The sequence below is a fragment of the Schistocerca serialis genome, chromosome 1 (genome assembly GCF_023864345.2).
Source record: "Schistocerca serialis cubense isolate TAMUIC-IGC-003099 chromosome 1, iqSchSeri2.2, whole genome shotgun sequence".
NCBI lineage: Eukaryota > Metazoa > Arthropoda > Insecta > Orthoptera > Acrididae > Schistocerca > Schistocerca serialis.
Genome location: NC_064638.1, coordinates 1,176,257,095 through 1,176,282,199, shown reverse-complemented (window position 1 = coordinate 1,176,282,199; position 25,105 = coordinate 1,176,257,095). Strand labels below are relative to the sequence as shown.

Here is a 25,105-nt window from a genome sequence, read left to right as displayed (position 1 = left end):
TGGAAATTGCACCAAATCATTGCCTGCTTCTCCACTCAACTCTTGAGTACTACTCTCATTCAACCAGAAAACTAAATCATCATAAAATGTTAACCAAATAGTTGACCTGTCAGAATATTCACATCACTCTAGCACCACAGTTAATCAGCAAAATTACTTTTCATCATTCCAGTCTTATCACTGTAAGCTCGTAATTCCTCAGAACCCAGTAGAAGTTTTCAGATACTCTATAGATCTGATAGTGCAGCATTATATGACTTGCACCTCACTAAAATATTGCTCTTTCTGTTAAGCTCTCATTCCTAGCTACAGTGTCATGAATTGCACAATATCCACAGTACCCAATTTTGCCTAGGTCAAAAATAGATAATCAGTATAGTTACACCACATTTGTTTGTGTACAGTTTTCTTTTTCATTACTCAATCTTGTCTGTCAGCTCCATTATTTTACTTACATTTCTTACCTTGTTAGCAAGTAGAATGTGTTTGAACACATTCCACTAGCTAACAAGGTGTGTGTATGTGTGTACTGATTGCACTGAACACAAACACTTCTATTATACCACAATTAATATTAAGACTTAATATTCAAGATGGTTCTTTATTGCATATTGCCTCTGCTGCTGCTCTCATGAGCTGATTACTTCAGATGTTAATTATAGTTTTCAGGCAAATATGCACCTTCTCCATATATGCTGACACTTTCATTTTCTGTTTACCTTACCTCCATGTTTGACAGAAATCCTTTAACCGTGACACCAATTTACTTTTGTTATATTCTATAAAACCAGAATAAACACAGTACTTCATAGATTTTTACCAAATACCACTGCTGATTTTTTTCAAATTGCCTTTTTTCCATCTTCTTATGATTCCATTACTTATCACTGACACACCATAATATATATAGATAACATTAGAGAAACCTTTTTTAAAATATTCCTGTACTAAAGTATACTGCTGTACAAAATTACATGAAAGTCGAAGATAGAATGTTCCTGATTCACTTGTACACTACAGATAGAATTGGAGAAGAGTTTGCCTAAGGAAACACGAAAAATGAGACACAGCTGGGTTAAGCATTATCGCCACATAATGAATCCAAGACAGAATGTTGAACCCCCTACTTGCTATTTGCACAGGAAATTAGTCCCAAATATTACATCAATGTTGAGATTTTGACTCACCAATAAATTGCACTCCAACAGCTGTCCTGCCAATTCCATAGTTAATAAACTCTTGTTTCACACTCTGTGATAGCTTACCTGTAGCACCAATAATAATTTTTATTTCAGAAACATGCGCCACTACTAGCACCACAGTTATACCCTCTGTGTTCTTAAGAGATTCAAAAAAATGCATGTGAAATGCCATTCAAATCACTACCACTGTCCAGTAAACACTTAACATGTATACCTTGTCCACTTGCTGTTATTACAGGATGCCACACTTCCTTTTTACTTACCATGTGATCTTCTTCATACAGCAAATCCTCATTAATCCTTTCCCTGGAAAAACTATCATCCTGCTTACCAAAATAATTATCAGATACAGTCAAATGACAGATAACGTGGTTCTCTTCCTCATTACCACTCTCAAACTCTAATTCTTCATTAGGCCTAATATTATTCTCTTTTATCCGTTCATTACTTAACACTGTGCCATTATTATCAGTTATAAATTCAAATACCTCGTCCTCATCACTACCGGATTCATCACTGCTATCATCATTACAACTACTGTGAGAATCAGACCCACTGTCACTTTCATTGCCCTCAAATACTAGGCTAATTAGTTGATCCTTGTTTCCAGTATTAGACCACAAAGCAACACACGTGAATTTCTTATGTTCACTTAAAACATTACCATCCATTTTGCCATTTTGGACATCCTGAGCAACAGCAACACACTGTGTTTCATCACTTAATTCTATTATAGTAACTTCATCCTCTCTTTTTACAGGATAAACATTGCTACACGCACCATCATTCAACATCTCACTATAATTAGAATTTACACTTGTCTTACAACTATCATTCACCTTACCCTTAACTGTGATTACAGCACATTTATGCTCGTATATATGTGGCTCTTCATCACTACCTGCTCTAGTGCAAGCCAGAACTGGAGCATTATCTAGTTTAAATGGTTTGATCCAGAATTAAAATCATCTCCTCCATTTCTGTTACTTGAATTTCTCCTACCATTTCTGTGCCCATTCTGGCTATCCTCCACCCAACCATTCCTTGAATTTTTACTATAATTAGTCCTGTTCATCCTGTGTACCTGAAGTTCTCTCTCTGATTTATTATGTCATCAAAATTCCTCCTACGATCTTCCACTGAGGACTTCAATCCAGTTTATCAACAAAATTCAAAAATCACTAATATTACCGCTAGGTGCAGGTACAAACAATTCTCTAACTTTCTGAGGCAACTGAATTTCTAAACCGATAATTATTGATTCACTACCTAGCTTTATGTCCAAATATTTCAGATTGTTTTTTCCAAAGCTGACGGAAACCTTTCACAGTGCCCTTCCTAAAGTTAAATCTCTCTCGTCCCCAAAATTCACTCAAAATTCTCTGCTGCTTCTCTTCGGACCAATATTCATCTAAAAAGGCTTTCTTAAAGCTATGCCACGAAGTGCAACTATCAACTACCTGAGCTGCCCATCCATAAGCACCCCCTTTCAAAAAACCTCTCACAAATGACATTGTCTCTTTGTCATTGCTTGTTTCAGGCAAATCATTAAATTCCCTAATGAAATCCAGTGGATGCATTCCCCCATATGGTTCAAAATTATTAAATTTCTTACAACTAACAAATGAAGGACTGTTTGGGACACTACATACTCCATGCTTTTTTAGATTTTGTACCGCTTCCATCTTTTTCTCTATTTCAGCCAATTTTGAATCTACATTTTTATTTACTTTTACCAGTTTTTCCTCTACCACTACTGCAATCTTGGTTTCTACCTCCATTTCTAAATCATTTTTAATCTGATTGATTTGGTTCTCAATTTTAACCCTATTTTCAGCACACAGTTTCCTGGCTGCTTTGACTTCATCTTTACACTGCTTCTTGGAAGCCTCCACCTTCCTACTACAGTCACCACAAAGTTTCTTTCTCTCTTCTACACATTTACTGCTCATTAATGTTAATTTCTCATTAGTGTCATGTACTAATTTCTTTATCTTTTCATCACAATCTTTAGCTACTGCCTCAACCTTCTTATTAATTCTGTAAGATTAGAGCTGACTACCTTAATTTGCTTTTTAATTTCTTTCTTCAGTTCATCCTCTAAGCTAGTCATGTCTTCTTTCATACTGTTCTCCACCATACTAATGTCTTTTTTCACACTATTTTCTGCTGTACTAATGTCTTTTTTCACACTATTTTCTACTATACTAATGTCTTTTTTCACACTATTTTCTACTATACTAATGTCTTCTTTCGTACTCATGCTACTCATAATTTGCCTTAACATCGCTTCCAATTTTCCGTCTACCACAAACTTTTGCCCTTGCTGACTTTCACTACTAGATTCCTCCCCCTTAGCCTTAACGATTTCATCTACTTCAGTACTGTTTTCGTCCATTTCGCTCATGTCACCACACAATGTAGATGACGCTTTTATCATTTCATCTACAATAGGACTTTCATCCCCATCATTTAAAGTTACTTTCATGTCTGATTTATAGCTACTATCATCTACAGAACCAGTCCGCATTAAGTCTTTCCATTCATTTAAAAACTTAACCTCTACAGCTTTGTTATCAATCACATCACTCTCCTGTTGTCCATTTTCCCCCCATCACACTGTCTTGTTCGTTAAGGCCACTCCTTATGTATCACTTAATATAAAACGGCTTTTGCTATGAATTACCTTATCTTTATTCACTTCTCCTGCTACTGCTGCTACTGCTACTGCTGCTGCTGCTGCTGCTGCAGTTATCATCTCGATTCATCATCTGCATGGCTGCTACAAGTTGTAATTTTTTTGGTGAGGCGTGTTGTTTCTCACGGTCGGCTGCGTCCACCTGCATGCTGATTGGCTGCTCCTGAACTCAATGGCTGCTTCAATAGAATCCACTCGCTGATTGGCTGCTATCATACTGTGGCCATGAAACCCATGCACTGATTAGCTGTTGCACCTGATTGGCTGTTGCACCTCCTCCATTAAAATCACTGTAGTGTAAACTGTTCTTGAGTTTACAGTTCAAAGTTCGCGAGTCCTAGTTTATTGTGCCCAAATACAATCTTCCTCACCTGGATGGGTGCCAAATGTGACGTTCACTTGTTTTATTTCTTTGTTGAAAATCCTCTGTGTAGATGTAATGCGTTGTTATACTGGCTGAAAAATGAAAAATTGGGGGTGGAAGTTCAACACTTGACTGCTGTAAATAATGTAGCCGACCATTGCACAGTTAAGTTTCACAGTTCTTTACTTTCACTGTTCACAACCCCCAATATTACACAGCTAATATTGGTTAACTTTTGATAAGCCTCATTAATAGTTTGCTGCATGTTGTGGGATCCTTACCAGTTAAGATTAACGGAGGACATCGAGAAAGTGCAAAGAAGGGTAGCTTGTTTCGTGTTATTGCACAATAGGGGTGAGAGTGTTGCTGATTAATACGCGATTTGGGGTGGCAGTCACTGAAACAAAGGCGCTTTTCTTTACGGTGAGATCTATTTACGAAATTTCAATCACCAACTTTCTGTTCTGAATGCAAAAATATTTTGTTGACATCCACCTATGTAGGAAGAAATGATCTTCATAATAAAATAACAGAAATCGGAGCTCGAACAGAAAGATTTAGGTGTTCCTTTTTCTCACGTGCCATTCGTGGAGTACAAAAGGCATGAATAGGGTCGGAAGTTAGCAAAGTTTAGGCCAGTCTTAGAGGTCGAACAATTAAATGAAATGGACAATGGAAGGGGAAGCGGTTCATGTTAACTTACGTTGGTGGCCGGTCGCGACAAGCAGAGCCAGAGGCTGTACTTTCCAATAAGATGTCTGTTCTGCTCGAGGTCTGGATTACAAGTGAGAGAAGCAAGTGTGTTCTGCACACTCCAGCGTCTGCACATGTGATTGGTATCCTGCGCACGCTGTTGGCTAAAACCTATGGCATGAATTCACAAGCAGTTTCAGCAGAGGGCTCAGGGCATCTCCTGTCAGCAGCTTTAACAGGCCAGAACTGCCTCAATTTTGAAATGCAAGCGACTTGTCACATAGACATGGCATGAATTACTCTGGGAGAAAACTTGTATAGATTCCACTGGACCTTTGAAATAAATTTCTTAAAGCAATTCCCTAAAATATTCCTTGACTGGCTGCCAAGGTGTACAGCTGTTTCCTCCCTGGGGATATATGCCTTTTCATCGCAGGTTTGGTCCAAGCTCCATTCCCCCCTGCGGGGGGAGTTATTCCTGCCTGTAGGTATTGTCCTGCCTGTTGTAAGAGGCGACTAAAAGGAGTCTCACAAGTTCCAGCCTTTATGTGATGGTCCCCTGTAGGTTTTGACCTCCATTTTTCAAAATGTTCCTGAAGAGTGAGCCAATTGGGGAAGGGCGCCTTACATGATGCATAGTGTTCATCATACACTTAGACCTCTTGCATCCTTCGTTGACATGGATCTGCACTTCTGCTCATTCTACAGCTGTTAGGTGAGGTCACCTTCTTGGGTGTGTTTTCCTCCATCCTCTGTGCAGTATCACTTTCTGCGCTGTCGACGATAATGGACTTCTTAGCTCTTTTGCACCTGATATCCAATACAGTAGCCAGTTGGTTGTGGTTGGGCTGCCATGTATGCTGTTGGTTGTATCCCTCTGACCACAGAGGGATCTTCAGCTGATGTCTGCACCATTAGCTCTCCATGAATGCAAGGAGTAGATGCCCGTCACCCTGGGGCATTGGGACTCCCGGCAATGGCCATCCTGCCAGGTGGTCTTTGCTGCGGCTGGGTGGTGCCCGTGGGAAGGGCCCCTGGTCAGAGTGGGTGGCATCAGAGCAGATGACACGCCATGAAGTGTAGTACATTATATCGTGCTGGTGGTCAAACACCAGCAGTCCCTAAGCGATCAAGGTCTAACTTCAATGCTAAGAAATACGACCCCAAATCGTCCCCCCCCCCCCCCCCCCCCCCCTCCTCCTCCTGGCCGCACCATCGGAGGAACGCCGTGCTAAGGATGGCAGCGAAGCTTAGTAACCCCGGTACCTCGTATGTACAAGAGTTGATTTCCCCCCCCTAAGGTAAGTCTTTCCGCTCCCGGGATTGGAATGACTCCTTACCCTCTCCCTTAAAACCCACATCCTTTCGTCTTTCCGTCTCCTTCCCTCTTTCCTGATGAAGCAACCGTTGGTTGCGAAAGCTGAATTTTGTGTGTCTATCGACGTGCCATCACTTTCGTTTGGTAAGTCACATCATCTTTGTTTTTAGATATATTTTTCCCACGTGAAATGTTTCCCTCTATTATATTCATATCTTTAATTTATAAACACATTTAGGCATTCCTGCTGTGTAATAGAACTGTTTCATTTTCCCTTCTAGTTCTTCTTGCAATGGAATTTTTGGTAACAGTTCCTCTTTGGAACGAAGCACAACGCATTTTGAACACGTGACTGTAGAATATCCAGCTGGACAATAACGACAACGACCTTTGGGACCGTATATAAGTGCTCCATGTTATCAAATCGGACATCTTGTCTAACAGTCAGAGCTGTTGGCACCCTCCTCTTCTTTTGTGGTGGTGTTACGTCTATTGAGGGCCTTCCTACTGTCCTTTTCCCTGAAAACATCAAACCATTGGCAATATCTGCCCTGAATGACTTCAATGAGGTCTTCTTGTCCAGAGATTCTCTTCAAAATACCAGCCAGGCATTTACAACACTCAGATCTAGCATAAATCCAAACAATCTCATGTACAAATGCCTAGTTTTCATTGGTACTCTGTAGAGCTCTATCATCATACCAGCAAGATCAACTCCTCCCATATGCTTGTTGTAGTGACGTACAATACTGGGACAGGGCACATCAATTCTTCTTTTTTCATTGCTGTCCCATCGATTTACTGTTGAGTGGTTGGACGCCACAAAATGAGCTTGCAAGTGTCACGATTTCATTGTCTGCCCACCTTACTAAAATGAGGTCAGAGTGACTGTCCTTCCTGTAGCCATAGTTGCCTCATCCTTGTTTCAGTAACTGATTCTCGTCTTGTAGAGGACAGTTCTTTATTCGGTTCTTCCCTATGGTGCCCATGGACTCAATGTTAAGTTCAAGGCTGCAAAAGAAATTGTCAAAATAAACTCTGGGAGAAATATCTCTTGGAATACCTTTGCAAAGTGTAACCACAACTTGTCCTCCAATTCCAAATACTTTCTCATCATCAGCAAGATCAGTTATCATCCCCTTGCCAGTATAGGGAAGAAAATCATAGACAACTCCAGACACACCAGCACGAAAAAAAATCATGTGTGGCGTGTTTTGAATATATTGGTGCAAATTACCTGCTCTTGTACCTTTATATGGAACCATCATCTCATCTATAGAAAATTCCGACTCTTGTTTCTGCTCACGGCAGTTCTTTACAATTGACTCAAGAACAGGTCTTATTTTGAAAAGTCTGTCAGAAGAGTTCACAGCATTCTCATTGTTCGTAAAATGCAGGTATCAGCGGAGTTTCTGAAAGCGCTTCAAACAGAAAATGCTGGCGATTTTTCCACAATTCATTGACTGAGACCAATAGTCAGTGTACGAAGGCATAGAAACAAGACCCATGTATATCAGAACACCGAAAAATTGTTCCATTTCATTTATATTGGTGTTTACTGGCATGGTAGTTCGTTGCACAGAGTATAAGTGCGTTTCCTGCACAATTTTGTCAATTACTTCTGAATCAAAGAATCTTATGAAATAACCCAGTGGTGTATTGCCTTCATCAGGAAACACAGGACAGAAACTTTCTGCCCTGACAGTTATATCTTCCTTTACCCACATGTAAGTGACTGCTTTTGTAATTTTCTTTTTCACTTGAATGGCACTTGCACTAGAAGGATTCACTGCAGAAGGTCTTTGCACATGTTCAGCTTCTGAGATTTCACTTCCTGAATCAGAATCAGTTTCTGGTATAACTAGGTTATGGAACTGAGATTGACGCTCTGGAATATAGTCTGGATCATCATCACTACAGTCTGCCAAAACTTCGAGTTCAGAGTCCTCAGATTCGCTTAGATCAGACAAAGCCGGGTTTTATGGTGGAACTACTATTCCTCTCGCTTTTTTAATTTCATAAAATATTGTGGAATCTATAGCTAAAAAGCGCCTGAAAATAAAAATGTCTACTCTGTCACGCCGTAAGCATATGTAATATACGAATGACCCATGTCCCAACTATGGGCAATGTTGCTCACAGGCAACATATCAGTTTTATACTATTTACGTAATTCAAAACAATATTAGATTGAAATATTTACATCTACATCTACATTTATACTCCGCAAGCCATCCAATGGTGTGTGGCGGAGGGCACTTTAAGTGCCACTGTCATTACCTTCCTTTTCTGTTCCAGTCGCGTATGGTTCGCGGGAAGAACGACTGTCTGAAAGCCTCCGTGCGCGCTCGAATCTCTCTAATTTTACATTCGTGATCTCCTCAGGAGGTATAAGTAGGGGGAAGCAATATATTCGATACCTCATCCAGAAACGCACCCTCTCGAAACCTGGCGAGCAAGCTACACCGCGATGCAGAGCGCCTCTCTTGCAGATTCTGCCACTTGAGTTTGCTAAACATCTCCGTAACTCTATCACGGTTTCCTAATAACCCTGTGACGAAATGCGCCGCTCTTCTTTGGATCTTCTCTATCTCCTCCGTCAACCCGATCTGGTACGGATCCCACACTGTTGAGCAATACTCAAGTATTTGTCGAACGAGTGTTTTGTAAGCCACCTCCTTTGTTGATGATGGACTACATTTTCTAAGGACTCTCCCAATGAATCTCAACCTGGTACCCGCCTTACCAACAATTAATTTTATATAATCATTCCACTTCAAATTGTTCGGCACGCATACTCCCAGATATTTTACAGAAGTAACTGCTACCAGTGTTTGTTCCGCTATCATATAATCATACAATAAAGGATCCTTCTTTCTATGTATTCGCAATACATCACATTTGTCTATGTTAAGGGTCAGTTGCCACTCCCTGCACCAAATGCCTATCCGCTGCAGATCTTACTGCATTTCGCTACAATTTTCTAATGCTGCAACTTCTCTGTATACTACAGCATCATCCGCGAAAAGCCGCATGGAACTTCCAACACTATCTACTAGGTCATTTCTGCTGTAACCTTACCTCTGGGTATTTCTTGAAGAAAATCTGCTAATATTACTGCCAATTTATAGAAATCCACTCTTTCAGAACCAAAATAAGACACCCCTGTTGCTCACACGAGGAGATCTCTGTAACACCACTGCACAAACTGTCATCTCATGTGGAAAACCTTGAACTATTACAACTGGCATTCGCAGTGTGTAAAGGAATGTTGCCTGGAGGCAACAACGCCAGTAAAATGCACTGGGAAGTGTTTGTTGTCCCATAAGGCCAATGTAAATTTGATGTTGCTTGAGAGCAACACTGCCAAATAAAGGGTTAAATACGGTCCAAGGTATCATATTTCACAGGGACCTTCTTTTGCAGTCTGACAATGAGCTGTGCACCAATTTAGAGCAGCGAGATGTATATTTTGTCAGGCGCATCCACTGAGGTCCGAGGTATAATCAGGTTGCCACCGGTGCTTTCATCTTGGCCTTCGAGGGTGACACATTACCCGAGAAGGTCAAGGTGATGGTCTACCACTGTGACATGAAGCCATATATCCCTCCCCTGATGCGGTGCTTTAAGCGCTGGAAGTTCAGCCATATGTCTTCACGCTGTACTTCCAGCATCACATGTCGAGATTGTGGACGCCCATCACATCCCGATTCTCTATGTGCCCTGCCTCCCGTCTGTATCAACAGTGGAGAGCATCATTCACCTTGCTTGCCAGACTGCAGGATTTTACAGAAAGAGAGGAAAATCATGGAATATAAGACCCTGGACCGACTGACATACACTGAAGCTAAGAGAAAATATGAGAGGCTACATCCTGTGTATATGACGTCAACCTACACTGCCACTACGACAACGGTTCTACCATCTTCCATTCCACTGTGTACAGTTGCCTCTGAGCCGTCAGACCCCACCTGCCCCCTTGATGGGGGAGGTGGGTGCGGGGCGGAGGGGGCACTTCCCTCCCTGTTGCTCCTGCACAACCTACTTCAGGAGAAACACTCCCCCCCCCCTCACCCCCCCCCCCCCCCCCCCCCCTCCCAACATCGGGGACATCAGTCCCCACTTCTCAGCTGGAGAGGCATAAGTCTTCTTCGGCTCCTCTCGCCAGGAAGGGATCCCTTGGGTCACTCCCTTCCCAGGTTCCTACCAGTGGCAAAGCTGACACCTGCCAGTGGCTGAAGCAACCACAGGTAGCTGATCGAAGATCTTCACGGTCCTCCTCAGTCCCTGAGACTGAATCAGTGAAGCTGGGAGCTGGACAAACCCAAGGAGCAGCGAGAGAGACCTTAAAAGAATAAGACCTCCAAGAACCGAGGCACTGCAGTGGCACCCACACCACCACTACCTACAAGCTCTGTGTCTGAGGATTAGGTGGAGATTCTAGTGTCCGTTGAGGACCCAGATCTTGCTTGGCCCCCAGACGCAATGGATGTCAATTGCACAGGTTCTCATCTCTTAGCAGCAGGTGACACTGAGGCAAAGACTGCCTCATTGTGTTTCATGCTTTCCCAGTCTCACAATCATGTAATCCTCCAATGGAATTGCGGCGGTTTTTTCCACTACCTGGCTGAGCTGTGGCAACTGATAAGCATTACACCTGCTTTCTGCATTGCCCTCCAGGAAACCTGGTTCCTGGCAATGCGGACCTCTGCCCTCCACGGCTATAAGGGATATTACGGGTACCATAGCGACTATAATAGTGTGTCAGAAGGAGTTTGCGTTTATGTCCTGAACTCAGTATGTAGTGTACCTGTGCCCCTTCAAACCACTCTTGAAGCTGTGGCTCTCAGAATAAGAACGACACAGGAAATAACTGTCTGCAATGTATATCTTCCTCCAGATGGTGCAGTACCTCTGAACGTTTTGGCTGCACTGACTGATCAACTCCCTAAACCTTCCCTACTTTTGGGGGATTTTAACACGCATAACCCCTTGTGGGGTGGCGCCATGCTTACTGGTCAAGGTAGGGAGGTCAAAACGAAATGATCATATGGCATTTATTGGGCAGGATATACCCTTTGGGGTTTGGCCTCCGTATTGCAAGTCGTTTTTTTAGTTGATGCCACTTCAGCGACTTGGTGTCAATGATAATGAAAATGATGATGGACACACAACACTCAGTCCCCTGCTGGGAATTGAACCCGGGCCCCCTTGTGTGGTAGGTGGTAACACTACCGTTGCACTATTGAGGCGGATAGGTGGGTCGAAAATTTACTTTCACAACTGGACCTCTGTCTCTTAAATACAGATGCCCCCACACATTTCAGTGTGGCACATGGCACGGGGCAGGAAGGTGCTGGAGGCAGATCACTAGGCTCCTCCATGCCCTGCCGGCCCATTTGATGGTTCACAGTAAGCGACAATGCTCTGGGGAGCAGGACGGGCTGGAACAGCCTGGTGTGTGTGTGTGTGTGTGTGTGTGTGTGTGTGTGTGTGTGTGTGTGTGTGTGTGTGTGTGTTTGTTGTTGTTGTTGTTGTCTGACTCACGATTGGCACTCACGCGTGCAACGTGCAAACAAACCAGTTATCATTCAATTACTGTTTTCTAAGTAGCCAGTAGCCAGGAAGACCGGAAGAGTAGTTTTAGTCATACAAATTTTATTTGACTGGATTTTTAAAAATTAGACACAGTCAAGTTCTAACATGAAATTAGGTATTCTTAGGATTTTTAAAAATGAGTTACAATCAGGTTCTTACATGAAATTAGATATTTTAGGTACTATAAAATTACAAGTTTTGATAAAATATTTGTGTAATTCTTAGCTGGGAAGACCACGAGATAATACTAGTCACTAAAATTTTTATTTAATTAAATTTTTAAAATTAAGGTATAATCATGTACTAATCTGAAATTAGGTATTTTTAGGTACTATGAAACTAGCTTTTTCGATCATAAATTGGCGTAATTCGTTTATGTACAACTTTTATTGCCTTTATTTAATGAGGAACATAATAGATTTTGCCTAAAATCTTAGGTCTAGTAATCGCTTCCACTTTATTTGATCTTAAGTCTTCCAAAGCTCTTTTAAATTCTGATTCTAATACTCGATCCCTATCTATGTTATATTGACTCCTATTTCTTCTTGTGTCATGTCATCAGACAAATCTTTCTCCCCCACCCCCACACACCCCTCCTCCCTCCTGCATAGTGGCTTTCAGTGTTCTCTTTCCACTTATCCACTCTTTACTTTATATTTCTCAGTAGGATTCCTATTGCAGTCTTAATGTTAGCATCCTTATTTTTAATTTCACTGTAAGTTGTTTTGACTTTTCTATATGCTGAGTCAGTCCTTCTGACAATCATTTTAGTATTAACATTATCAAAGCCAGTGACCCAGCAAGGGAAAAATCTTTTGTTAGTGATGTGGAATGAAAGGTTCTTAATAAGACTTCACAGAGGACACTGTCCAGAGACACATGACACTGTCATCCAGCAGGAAGACGCAGTGAGTGTTTGTGGTGAGTCGTTAAAATTTTCTGAATGTGCAATAGTGGGACCTTTTAATGTGTATGAAAATGAAAGGTGAGGTCAGCCAGTCAGTAAGATGTTCTTTAATGGGACTCTAGACTAGTGTTGACTAACTGCAATGCTGTTACTTGTAGCTGTGTAACTTCATAAGAAACCACACGTTAAGAAAAGGACTTATCTTAGATTTTAATTGTTAACATTGTTGTACCACAAAATATTTAATGACAAAGTCCAGCCAACATTCCATTGACTATTTATTCCACTTTTTAGTAGTGGACAAGGGAAGTAATTAATTTTGGTTATCTTCTATTAATTCATAAGTACGAGGGTTGACTGAAAAGTAATGCCTCCACCTTCGTAGCTCTTAAACAGCTGGCAGCATTGGTATGTGGCAGGTACTGGCTTGTTGCGTAGCCTCTTCTCTATGGCTCCAGGTGGCGGGAATGGCTGTGTTGTTACAGTGTAAAGTATGGAACCCTGTGCAGACAATGCGATTTAAGCAACGTGCAGTCTTTGAATTCTTGACAGCAGAAGGTGTCATCCCAAAGGAGATTCACCAGAGAATGAAAGTAGTTTATGGTGATTGTGTTGATGTGAGTACTGTGCGTCGTTGGGCGTGTAAGTTTAAAAGATGTTGAGGCAGGAACATCTGACCTGCATGACAAACAAAGAGTTGGACATCCTGTGACAGCAACCACCGTGTTTCACAAGCAAAATGTTGACAGATTGATTCAGGATGATTGTTGTATCACTCAGAGAAAAATTGCGAGCACAATCAGCATTTCACAAGAATGTGTGAGTCATGTTTTCCTGCAGCATGACTGTGTCAAACCACACACTTCACATGCCACCACAGCAGAACTTCAGAGACTGAATTTCACGACCGTACGGCATCTTCCATACAGTCCAGATTTAGCACTGTCTGACTTCCATATGTTCCTGATAATGAAAGACAATCTTTGGGGACATCATTATGCTTCTGATGAAGATATTGAGCGAACTGTGAAACTGTGGTTGCGGAAACAGTGTGTCGACTTCTTTTGTGACGGCTTCAGAAAACTTGTTCATCGTTGGCAGAAATGTATCCAATTGGCTGGTGATTATGTGGAAAAGTGAATATTGGTAATTAAAGATCACATTCTAAGGATTATTTCTGTATTTGATTTATTAATATATTCCCATCCGAACCCAGTTAATGAAGGTGGGGACATTACTTTTCATTCAATGCTTATGAGTCGGCTGCAATTGGAAGCGTATAATTTTTCTTCTTCCTCCTCCTCTTCCTCCTCCTCCTCCTCCTTTCCTGTTTCTCTGTAGGTTTGGCATTGTTATGTGAATTGAGACAATGTGAGTGACAATGGATGGGCAGATACCCATCCTGATGCCACTCCCCACCCCCTCTCCAGGGCAGGATCTGTGTAGTCCATCTATTTATGTCTAGAATAAATCTCTTGTTAAAGTGGGAGAATGTTTTCTAAAAGTTTAAGTAGTGAGTAACTGAGGTGGAATGTGGGTACAGCTTGATATTTAACTAGTTGGATGTGGCAAACTGCCTAAAAACCACATCCAGGCTGGCTGGATCACGATCCCTGAGTGAGCTTCAGTCTGAGGCAGGTTCATATCTCTGAATCCCAAAAGTGGTGTGTTAATGCACTCAGCTCTCCAGTTGGCTAATGAGAAGCATATATACCTGTGAAAAATTTTGCTCAAGTTTCTTGTGTTAATAGTATTGTCTAATGTTGGATTATTATGCTCTTCAAGTGTTCATGTTCTAGTGACATATTTTATCATGTAATCTTCCTTTTCTTACAGAAATTTGCTTTTCATCTGGAAGAACTGAACCAGAATAATATCTTGCATCATGAAATAGTTCAACTTTCTCCCTTATTTCTTAAGTTGTTTGGTGATGATTTTGTAAACCACTCCAGCAGAAAAGTGAAAGTGCTTGTTGCTGCATGTATTGCATACTTGTTACCAGGATGTATTCAGATGCTCACATCTTCAGATCATTTTATGGTATGTATTGATTGATGGTAATTTATTAATTTGTTGCAAACATATTTAGAAAAAGTGGGAACTTGTTTTTTCTTTTGATGATGACAAATTTTCATTTAGCGATGAAAAATAATTTGTATATTAGTAACAAATTGTGTTTATGTTGCTTGTAACTTAACATACCCAGATTTATCTATGTGAAATTACTTGGAAATTAGCCCGGCAGTTGGTCCTATTTAGGGCTGACCAATTTACATTGGTCGGTATGAAAAAGGGAAGAATTTTGATATCCTCTACCCTCAAGAGAATCCACGCTGGTACTGTGGGGCAAAGGTTATTGAACGTTAATTTTCTTTGGTCCTTGTACATACGCTAATGAGATGCTAATTTCTCATAAGTACAATTGCTACAGAAATTGTTTGATAATCCCCCCAAAATATGTGAGCTGCGAAAGGAAGTCAAGTAATGATCACGAAATGTGCCATGCTGTAACGAATAAATTTATTTCTGTAAGGACAAAATTAAAAAAACAGAATATTACTCACACGTTGTATAAAAATCATGAACATGGGCAAGAATTTGTGGGCAATAGACACCTTTATTCCTAGTATGACTATAGCAAATGTGGTATGGACTCTACTGTGAGTTGAGGGCTGTTAATACTAACACAGAAATTGTGTTAGTATTCACACACGTAGAAAAGCCATGGCTTTCCATGCAAACAGAGAGGTGCTGACTTTGACTACTGCAGAGAGCAGCAAGGTAGCAAGTGGTGCTAATGTAGCTCAGAGTTCGCTACATGCTGGTGCCTCAACTTTACCAAATCTGCAGATATATGACAGAAATCATAGGGGAGTTACGTAGGAATTTTGCAAAAGAGGATCAGGTAGCGATAGTGGGTGGAGAAGGGAATCGTCTTGATAGGGATGGGGAATATGATGTAGGTGGTGACCTGGTAAAGATAGCTACTCAAACTGGTGGCACTAATGTGCATTTTGTGCAGCTGTTTCAGTCTCATGATCGGCCTCATCTTAATGTCGCTGTTAGGTGTGTTACCATGAGGCTGGAGAAGGTACTGATGGCAGAGAGCATGGGTCACATTACAGTAGTGCCAGTTGAGTCTATCAGTAGATCAGGTTTCACTAGATATGGGCTGCATCTCAGTAGGTATGGGAAGAGGTGGCTGGCAAATCTTATAGGTGACAGTCTAGTGGGTGGTGGTGGGATCACTCACAGAAAAATTCCTGTAGTAGTTGGTGTTAGCGCTTCACCTTTTTTAGATTTAAATCAGCTGGTAGGTATACCTGCTTCAAGGAAGTCCCTCTAACTAAGGAATCACCTTCAGAGTATGTGGTAAGCAAATAGAATAACTAATTCACAGGATAAAATTAAAACCATATGGCCAGTTGTGAAGGAAGTGTCTGTTCAGCAGCACAAGGTCGACGATATAAGGTCAGTCCGTAGTAAGAATATTTCTGTTACTGATAAATCAGATATATGTACAGTATTTAACAATCATTTTCTGAGCATTGCTGGCGAATTAAATAAAAATTTAGATTCTAACAAGGACTCATATAACTCTCTTGGCAAATGCCTTTCTGAGATTGATGTCTGAAATACTCCTCTGTGATACAGACAAGGGGGAGATTAAGTCAATAATTAAATCACTGAAGACTAAGGACTCTCATGGATAAGACGGAGTGCCTAGCAGAATATTAAAGTACTGTGCTGCAAGTGTTAGCCCTGTATTTAGCCATATTTGCAATTTTTGCTTTAGGAACGGTCGGTTTCCTGGACGATTAAAGTACTCAGTACTAAAGCCGCTTTATAAAAAGGGAGAAAGGGATAATGTAGACAATTTTAGACCTATTTCTATGCCATCAGTGTTTACTAAAGTTATTGAAAAGGCTGAGTATGTAAGGATAAGTGATCATTTTATATCATATAATTTGCTATCGAATGTACAGTTCGGATTTAGAAGTTGTGTAACAACTGAAAATGCTATATTCTCTTTTCTCTGTGAGGTACTGGATGGATTAAACAAAAGGTTTCGAACACTAGGCATATTTTTTGACTTACCTGAGGCATTTGATTGTATTGATCACGAAATATCGCTCCAGAAGTTGGACTATTACTGAATATGGGAAGCAGCTCACAATTTGTTCACCTCTTACTTTAACAACAGACAGCAAAAGGTCATTATTCATAGTGTTCAGAATGGCTGTGATATGGGGTCTGAGTGGAGTTTGGTCAGTTGGGGGATCAGTGTTGGGGCCACTCCTGTCCCTTATTTATATAAATGATACGCCCTCTAGTATTACAGGTAATTCTAAAATATTTCTGTTTTCTGATGGCACTAGCTTGGTAGTAAAGGATGTGTGCAACATTGGCTTGGTTTCAAATAGTGCAGTGTGTGACTTAAGTTCGTGGCTTGTAGAAAATAAACTAATGCTAAATCAGAGTAAGACTCAGTTTTTACATTTTCTAACTTACATTCAAACAAAACCCGACATTTTAATTTCATAGAATGGGCATATGATTAGTGAAACTACACAGTTCAAATTTGTAGGTGTTCAGATAGATAGTAAACTGTCGTGGAAAGCCCACGTTCAGGATCTTGTTCAAAGACTTAATGCTGCCATTTTTACTATTCGAATGGTATCTGAAGTAAGTGATTGTTTGATACGCAAATTAGCCTACTTTGCTTATTTTCATTCTCTTTTGTCTAATGGTATTATATTTTGAGGTAACTCTTCCCATTCTGAAAGGTTACTTTTGGCTCAGAATTGGGCAGTTCAGTGGGGTACGTTTGTGAACCTCTTGTCGATCCCTGTTCACTTGTGTGGGTATCTTGTCATTGGCCTCTCAATATACACACATAAAAAAAAGTTTTGTATCACCTCGGTTTCAAGAGTTCTGAAGTCTGTACAGAAAATTGGAATAGAGATGAACATAAACATCATTTTCGCCCTTTTTATTGCTCATGAAAACCACACATTACTTATCGTACCACTATACAGCGAGACCTTCAGAGGTGGTGGTCCAGATTTCTGTACACCGGTACCTCTAATACCCAGTAAGATGTCCTTTTGCATTGATGCATGCCTATATTTGTCATGGCATGCTATCCACAAGTTCATCAAGGCACTTTTGTTCCAGATTGTCCCACTCCTCAATGGCGATTTGGCGCAGATCCCTCAGAGTGCTTGGTTAGTCATGTTGGCCATAAACAGCTCTTTTCAATCTATCCCAGGCATGTCTGATAGGGTTCGTGTATGGAGAACATGCTGGCCACTCTAGTTGAGCAATGTTATCCTGAAGGAAGTCATTCACAAGATGTGCACGATGGGGGTGCGAATTGTCGTCCATGAAGACAATTGCCTCGCCAGTATGTTGACGACATGGTTGCACTATCGGTCGGAGGATGGCATTCACTTATTGTACAGCCATTACGGCGCCTTCCATGACCACCAGTGGTGTACCTCAGTCCCACATAATGCTAATATTTGCTAATTGTCCATACAAACTAACCTATATACATAAAAGCCCAGAAGATTTATTTAAAATTGATAAAAAAAGAGTTACACAGTGTATTGGAAATACAATCCCCCTACTCGAAAAAACATACATTTATGTGAAATAACAATCTTTGGCGGCAGTCTTTGCTAACAATTTACAAATCTCTGTCACAGCACAGATGTAGTTGACAGGTGCTTGAGTACATTACCCAGCACCTATGGTCTCTTGTAAGTTGACTGTTCCAGCATGGTACAACCATACAGCAGTGAGGGGAGTGGACCCACCCACATCTTTCAGTTTACTCTCTAGAGTTCTCATCACAGGCTTCAACAGATGGGTAACTTCCTGTCTAGAATTCACATCAAATCCTGAAACCTCGTTTCGTGAGCACAGGGTCCCGGGTTCGATTCCCGGCAGGGTCAGGGATTTTTGCCTGCCTCGAGATGACTGGGTGTTTGTGTTGTCCTAATCATTTTATCTTCATTCATGAAAGTGGTGAGTTTGGACTGAGAAAAGGTTGGGAATTTGTACGGGCACTGATAACCGCACAATTGAGATCCCCACAAACCAAATCATCATCATCGTCATCAAATCCTGAAACATTGTTTTGTGTACTAAATATGCTGTTCAATACCTGCTTCACATCACACAAGATAAGCTCTCCCGGTTCATTTTCCAAAGTCAGTTATGTGGGATTTATGTCAGGCGAAATTAAAAATTGTTCACGTATGAAACTTCAATAAACAGAGTTAAATGCAATAACAAAAAAAATGGACCAATAAGGTGTCTTACCTACGCTAAGATACTATTCCTAATTTTTGCAGCACAAATTATAAACATTGTCCCATTTCAAAATTGCAAAAGGATCTAATCATTTAGTCTTATGGCATATATGTATCAAATTCTGAATCACAAATCTATTACAGAACATAATTATATAGTGTATCATAGATTTAAACTTAGTCTATAGATAAGATGGAACTCTAGGAATCACATCATCTTACATACTAAATTCCAGACAAACAAAACACAATTATATAGTTTTATGATTCTATAAAGAGGTTTAAACTCTGTCAATGGAGAAGATATTACTTTAGAAATTACATGATCTTACATACTAAACTCATGACAAACAAAATGCAATTAAATAGTCTTGTAAATCGACTAACGAAGCGTATATTTTCTTCTAGACTAGGGATCAGTAAGCATCCATGTTCATAGGTCTTGTCGTCAATACTTAACGTTAACTTGACGTTTTACATAATTGCTTTGCTTACCAGCAACTCCTCTTATCCTTACACATGCAATGCAAATTTCCACAAAATTCTTACTATATTGGCACTCGTCTCTAAATTGTTCAGATATCCCACAAATCAGGCTACATGTATCAATCAAACAGTTCCCTTCCCACTGATAAATCTTAATCTTGATGTAAAGACACCCAAAATCTTAATCATCATCTCTGTTATTACACACTTCATGTAAAAGATTACTTTCTATTTCATCAGATGCTCCATCCACACTGTTTTTGCAGGGTTTTATCGACTTCACTGGTATTGTAACATTACTTTGATTACTCATGTTGTCAGGTAAAGATGGAACACACTGAATGGATTCCATAGCACAACTAATATCACTTATTACAGAAGGAACACAAAAAAATGGCCACCAAGAGCTGTTGCAGGACGATTTGATTCACGGATCCAGTTATATGGCTCCTTCCATGTATAGTGATTTTACGACTATGACGAGTAGGGCCTGAAGATGGCATCAATATAATGCCGAAACTGGTAGCACATAGAAGTTCATAAAATAAAATAAATTTCTACAATACATACGGCTGTTGGTAAATTATTGCATCAAGAACTAGAAATTTTGTCTCTGTTGTCTTGTATCTTTCTACAATCACTCAACTTTGACACCTTACCATACGCCGCAGTATTGTCAGCAAACAACCACAGATTGCTGCCCATGCTGTCCTCCAAATCATTTATGAATATAGAGAATAGTAGCAGTCATATCTCACTTACCTGGGGCATTCCTGATGATTCTCTTGTCTCTGACGAGTGTTTGCCACTGAGGACAATATAATGGTGTCTATAACTTAAGAAGTCTTCGAGGCAATTGCGTATCTGTGATCTTACACCATATGCTTGTACCTTCTTTAACAGCCTGCAATGATGGGACACAGTGTGAAACGCTTTCTGGAAATCTAGAAATGTTGAATCTGCCTGATGCCTTTCATCCATAGTTCACAGTATATCATGTGAGAAAAAGGCAAGCTGAGTTTTGCATGAGCGATGCTTTCTGCCAAGCTGATTCGTGGACATAAGCTTCTTGGTCTCAAGAAAATTTTTTATATTGAAACTGAGACTGTGTTCAAGGATTCTGCAGCAAACCAGTGTTAGGGATATTGGTCTGTAATTTTGCAGATTCATTCTTTTGCCCTTGTTATACATGATGTCCTTTGCGCTTTTTTCCAGTCTCTTGGGAGTTTGTGCTGGGCTACAGGTTCATGATAAATGCAAGCTAAGTAAGGGGCCAGTGTCGTAGAATGCTCTTCGAAAAACCAATCTGGGATTCCATCTGGTCCTAGTGACTTGTTTGTTTTCACCTCTTTCAATTGTTTGTCTATGCCAGGGACGCTTATTACTATGTCATCTATATGTTATCCATGCGTGTACTAGTTTGCTTTTTATGTTCTCCTTGCTTCATCCTTCATGGGTTACTTGACTTCTGAGGTGGTAGACTTCTTTAACTTTGTCAACTTTGTGTTCACCAATTTTGATGTTAAGTTTCTTGCTGTTCTCATTTCTGCTACTTCTCTTACTTCCGTCTTTTTCTGGTTTACTGTCAGTCCATATACTGTAATCATTAGACGGTTCCTTCCGTTCAGCAGATCCTGTAATTGTTTTTCTCTTTCACTGAGGATAGAAATGGCATCAGTGAATCTTAATATAGATAGCCCTTCAGCCTCAATTCTCATCCTGCTCTTGAATGTTTCTTTCATTTCTAACGTTGCTTCTTTGATCTATAGATTGAAAAGTAAAGGCGAGCGATTACATCCCATTCATACACCCTTTTTAATCCAAGCACTTTGTTCTTGGTCTTCCAATCATATTGCTCTTTCTTGGTTCTTGTACATATGATATATCATCCATCTTTCCCTATATCTTACTCCAATTTTTCCCAGAACCATCTTTCCCTCTGTCTTAGTTCTATTTTTCTCAGAATTTTGAACATCTTGCGCCGTCTTACATTGTCAAATGCTTTTTGCAGAGTGATAAATCCTATGAATGGTTTCTGGTTTTGCTGCAGTCTTGCTTCCATTACGCAGTGCCTCTCTGGTGCCCTTACCTTTTTTAAAGTCAAACTGTTCATCATGAAACGCACCGTCAATTTTCTTTTGCTGTCTTCTGAATTGCGTGGATAATACTTTTTTGGAAGTAAGATGTTTTGTCACCAGTTTCATGCAGTCCACATACCATCTTGAATAGTCATTTAGTTACCAGTTCTTCCAGTGATGAAATTCTGATGGGATGTTATCTATCCCTTCTGCCTTATTTGATTCTAAGTCTTCAAAAGCTCGTTTAAATTCTGATTCTAACACTGGATCTCCTCTCCCTTCCATTTCGACTCCAACTTCTTCATGTCATCAGACAAGTTCTCCCCTTCATAGAGGCTTCCAGTGTTCTTTTTCCTCCTATTTGCTCTATCATCTTCATTTAACAGTGGAATTCCCATTATTCTCTTATTGTTACTACCCCTGCTTTTAATTTCACCAAAGATTGTTTTGACTTTTCTGTATGCTGAGTCAGTCCTCCCGACACTAAATTCTGTTCAGATTTTTGCCTATGTTCTAACTACATAGAAGAGAAATTAAAAATTTCCACTGGAAGCTGATCTTCAAGTCAGAACAAAGATAGATGTGTATTGACTGTTAATTAAATAGCAATAGTGTCAATTTTTTTTATTAATAATTCGTACCATTGTGTATTTTATCATTCATTGAGACTGTGTGTGAGAACTTGTAATGAGGTAGCAGATCATAATGTTACATGGTCAATGTTCCATTCATATACAGTGATTATGACATCCATAGATTTGTGTGTTTTGGAGGCATGTTATGGGCTTGAAGAAATGCCTCTGTCATCAAGAGTGTATGTGTAAAGAGAGCGCTGTCTATGCTTGAAACATTACTCCAGTTCTGTGCCAGGTATAAAGTAAAACTAATACACGGAACACAAGTCCCACTAAAAACAAATTATTTTTATTTATTTCTCAGCCACAGTGTTATTGCACTTAGCCACCATCAGAAACACACAGTGTTGTTACAGTAAACACATAAGAAAGTGACTAAGGAAACACACACACACACACACACACACACACACACACACACACACACACACACACATTGTGACCATTACAAAAAGTTCTGTCACCTCTCCTGATTCCATCTGAGAGATAGTAGGCAGGAACTTTTGAAGGATTGCGATTAGAGCAGAGCTAAAAAAAGTGCCATGGTAAGCCAAGGGAGAAAACCTCTGAGACATTTAGAAGCTTCATAGGGATACTGGTGGATTATGCTGCCAATTGTGATAATTAATGCAAGCATACTAAGATTGTTAGGAAATTAGTTAGTTAATTGTTCATGTCCCATAATCATTCTGAATGATAAATAGCAATGATGTGGAATGAGTCATTGTACATTCAAATCACAAATTAACTTGTTGGTATGGCTACATGCTGAGCATTTCTAAGACGTGAAAGAAAAATACAGATATAAGTTAGTAATTTCTACCAACCATCTTCTGCACATTACAGTAATAGAAATTATTAAACATTGTTGAGGAGAAAATTTTTCATTTTGCTTTCAAATTTTACTTTACTGTCTGTCAGGAATTTTATATCACTGGGTAAGTTGTCAAATATTTTAGTTGCAGCACTGTGCACCCCTTCTTGCGCTAAAGACAACCTTAATGTGGAGTAATGAATGTCATTTTTCCTTCTAGTATTGTAATTATGTAAATAATTGTTCCTTTTGAACTGCTGTGGATTATTTACAACACTCTTCATGAGGGAATAAGTATACTGTGAGGATGAAACTCCTTAAATTGATGTGTACAAGATTATCATGGGTGAGCACCACATATTCTTCTTACAGCACATATTCTTCTTACAGCACATTTTTGAGCAATGAGGACTTTTTAAAGATGAATTACTTGCATGAAAATATGCTAAGTATGTCAACTTACTGATTTGTCTCTCCCTAAGATTTGCAATGATTCTTAGTACAAATGTGGCTGAACTAAGTTGTTTAAGGCGTTCCAAAATGTGTTTCTTCCTGTTTAAATTCTTGTTGATATGAACACTTAAGAATTTTGAAGTTTCTACCCTATTATTGTTTGAAACTTCCTGGCAGATTAAAACAGCATGCCGGACCAAGACTCGAACTCGCAACCTTTGCCTTTCACGGGTAAGTGTTCTACGATCTGAGATATCCAACCACGACTCACGACCCGTCCTCACAGCTTTATTGTTTCCTTTTTGTGCGTTACACTTACCAATGGTGTAGTACCATTAGATGTGCAGAACTGAATACATTATGTCTTTTTAAAATTGAGGGTGAGATCATTTGCAGAAGACCAGTCAATGATACCTTTTAAGAACACTGTTTACCATTGCTTCTGTTCCTGTATATATGTCAACCACAAAAAGAATTAATTTTGTTTGTTGTGTATTAGATGGGAGATTGTTTAAATACATGAGGAACAATGGTGACTTTAAGATTGAGCCTTAGGGCGGGGAACCCCCATTGTGATTTCTCCCCAGTTAGGATAATGGCCCTGGACTACACCGGTTGAATTAGTAAGTACAACTTCATGCATTCTTTTGGTAAGATACGACATTATCCATTGGTTGGCTATACAATCAGTCCCAAAAACTTCAATTTATGTAGGAGGATACCATGATTCACAGAGTCAAAGGCCTTAGGCAGGTCACAGAAAATACCAGCCGGCAGCCATTTTATTGTTTAATGCTTATAAAATCTGGTGAGTGAATATGTAAATGGCATTCTCAGTAGAGCAACTTTGTGAAATCTAAGCTGTGATTTGCGGAGGATATTATTGTGCTCAGGTTAGGTACTGTTCTAGGATACACCACCTTCTCAAAAATTTTGAAAAATGATGTCAGCAGTGAAACAGGTCGCTAGTTACTGACATCTCTCCTATTATATTTCTTACGGAGGGCTTCGACAACAAAAAATGTGCAAATGGGACTAAAAAATAAATGGTATATTAGAGTTGTTTTAAATGCTTAGATTTTTCCATTGCAAATTTAGCCTTTGTGGTTTGCTAGGTCCCAACTTAAAACATCATGCTTTGCTGCTCTAAATTTCTTTGACCAAGTGACATCCTTCAGTAAGTAATTAAGCCATTAATTAGAATTATCTAAAATTGTCATAAGTAATTATAAATCTAAATAACATGCCGTTTCATGTAAGTGGATTATTCCCAATGCAGGTGCATAACATGGTTTTATGATCTTTTATATTTTCCTGAACCACCACATATTTTGTAAACTAGATTACTATCATAACCTATAGTCCATCTGTGTTAGCAAAATCTAACTGAACCAAAACGCTGTGTACGAAATCATATACATGTTTTGATATAGATCACCCAACCCCAAAATATTCAGCGCGTGAGCAATCGAGTGACAACTGTGTAACATACTTGTGCCTCAACACTTAAACTTCAGTAAAGTGTTTGATTTTGTATGA

The 25,105-nt window shown here is 39.8% G+C and overlaps 1 protein-coding gene across 1 annotated transcript in view; it reads left to right on the top strand.

The window, feature by feature from the left end:
- LOC126456397 (uncharacterized) overlaps window positions 1–25,105 on the top strand; it is a 438,969-nt gene that overhangs the window by 26,779 nt on the left and 387,085 nt on the right. The window contains exon 3 of the mRNA XM_050092153.1: window positions 14,617–14,820. Coding sequence (XP_049948110.1) covers window positions 14,617–14,820 — 204 coding nt within the window. The remainder of the gene's footprint in view (window positions 1–14,616; window positions 14,821–25,105) is intronic.